We start from the raw sequence: 466 nt of genomic DNA, 5'->3' as shown, positions 1-466 counted from the left end.
GGAGCCTCTGTGAAAAGCTTTGCATGTGTCAGCACTCAATATTATGGTGAGGGGCCTAAAGGGAAGGCACAGACAGAAAAATAACATTTTCTTTTTACTCCCCACAGGCTGACCATCTCTGCTGAATGTCCCATGCAGCTTGAAGATTTCCCCATGGATGCACATGCTTGCCCATTAAAATTTGGGAGCTGTAAGTTCTTTTCTGAAACAAGAGCTAGAAAAATATGTTGTTTTCTGGCTTTTCCTGTTCAGCCATGTCTTGTACAGATCATTCACCTTCTCCCCCAGCCCTTCCCTTTTAACACTGCTCATTACACCCCCAGTCTGCCTCCCTGGCTGTTACCCTGCTGCTCTTTTTCCATGGCTCTGCTTTATCTGTGCCTGCTGCTTTTCAACTCCTGCTTGCACTCCCCATGATAAACGGTGAGCTAATGGTGATATGTCTTTTATATCCACATCAAGTGTA

At 45.3% G+C, this 466-nt stretch overlaps 1 protein-coding gene across 1 annotated transcript in view; it reads left to right on the top strand.

Annotated features, from left to right (window-relative positions):
* Positions 1-190, top strand: part of LOC103798392 (gamma-aminobutyric acid receptor subunit alpha-5) — a gene marked incomplete at its 3' end in the record, with an annotated part of 26,304 nt that extends 26,114 nt beyond the window's left edge. Inside the window, exon 5 of the mRNA XM_009070648.1 lies at positions 108-190. Coding sequence (XP_009068896.1) covers positions 108-190 — 83 coding nt within the window. The remainder of the gene's footprint in view (positions 1-107) is intronic.
* Between the last annotated feature and the right edge of the window lie 276 nt (positions 191-466).

The sequence above is a fragment of the Acanthisitta chloris genome, unplaced genomic scaffold (assembly GCF_000695815.1).
Source record: "Acanthisitta chloris isolate BGI_N310 unplaced genomic scaffold, ASM69581v1 scaffold26692, whole genome shotgun sequence".
Lineage (NCBI taxonomy): Eukaryota > Metazoa > Chordata > Aves > Passeriformes > Acanthisittidae > Acanthisitta > Acanthisitta chloris.
The sequence above is the reverse complement of the archived record's forward strand: the minus strand, read 5'-3'. Positions and strand labels throughout refer to the sequence as shown.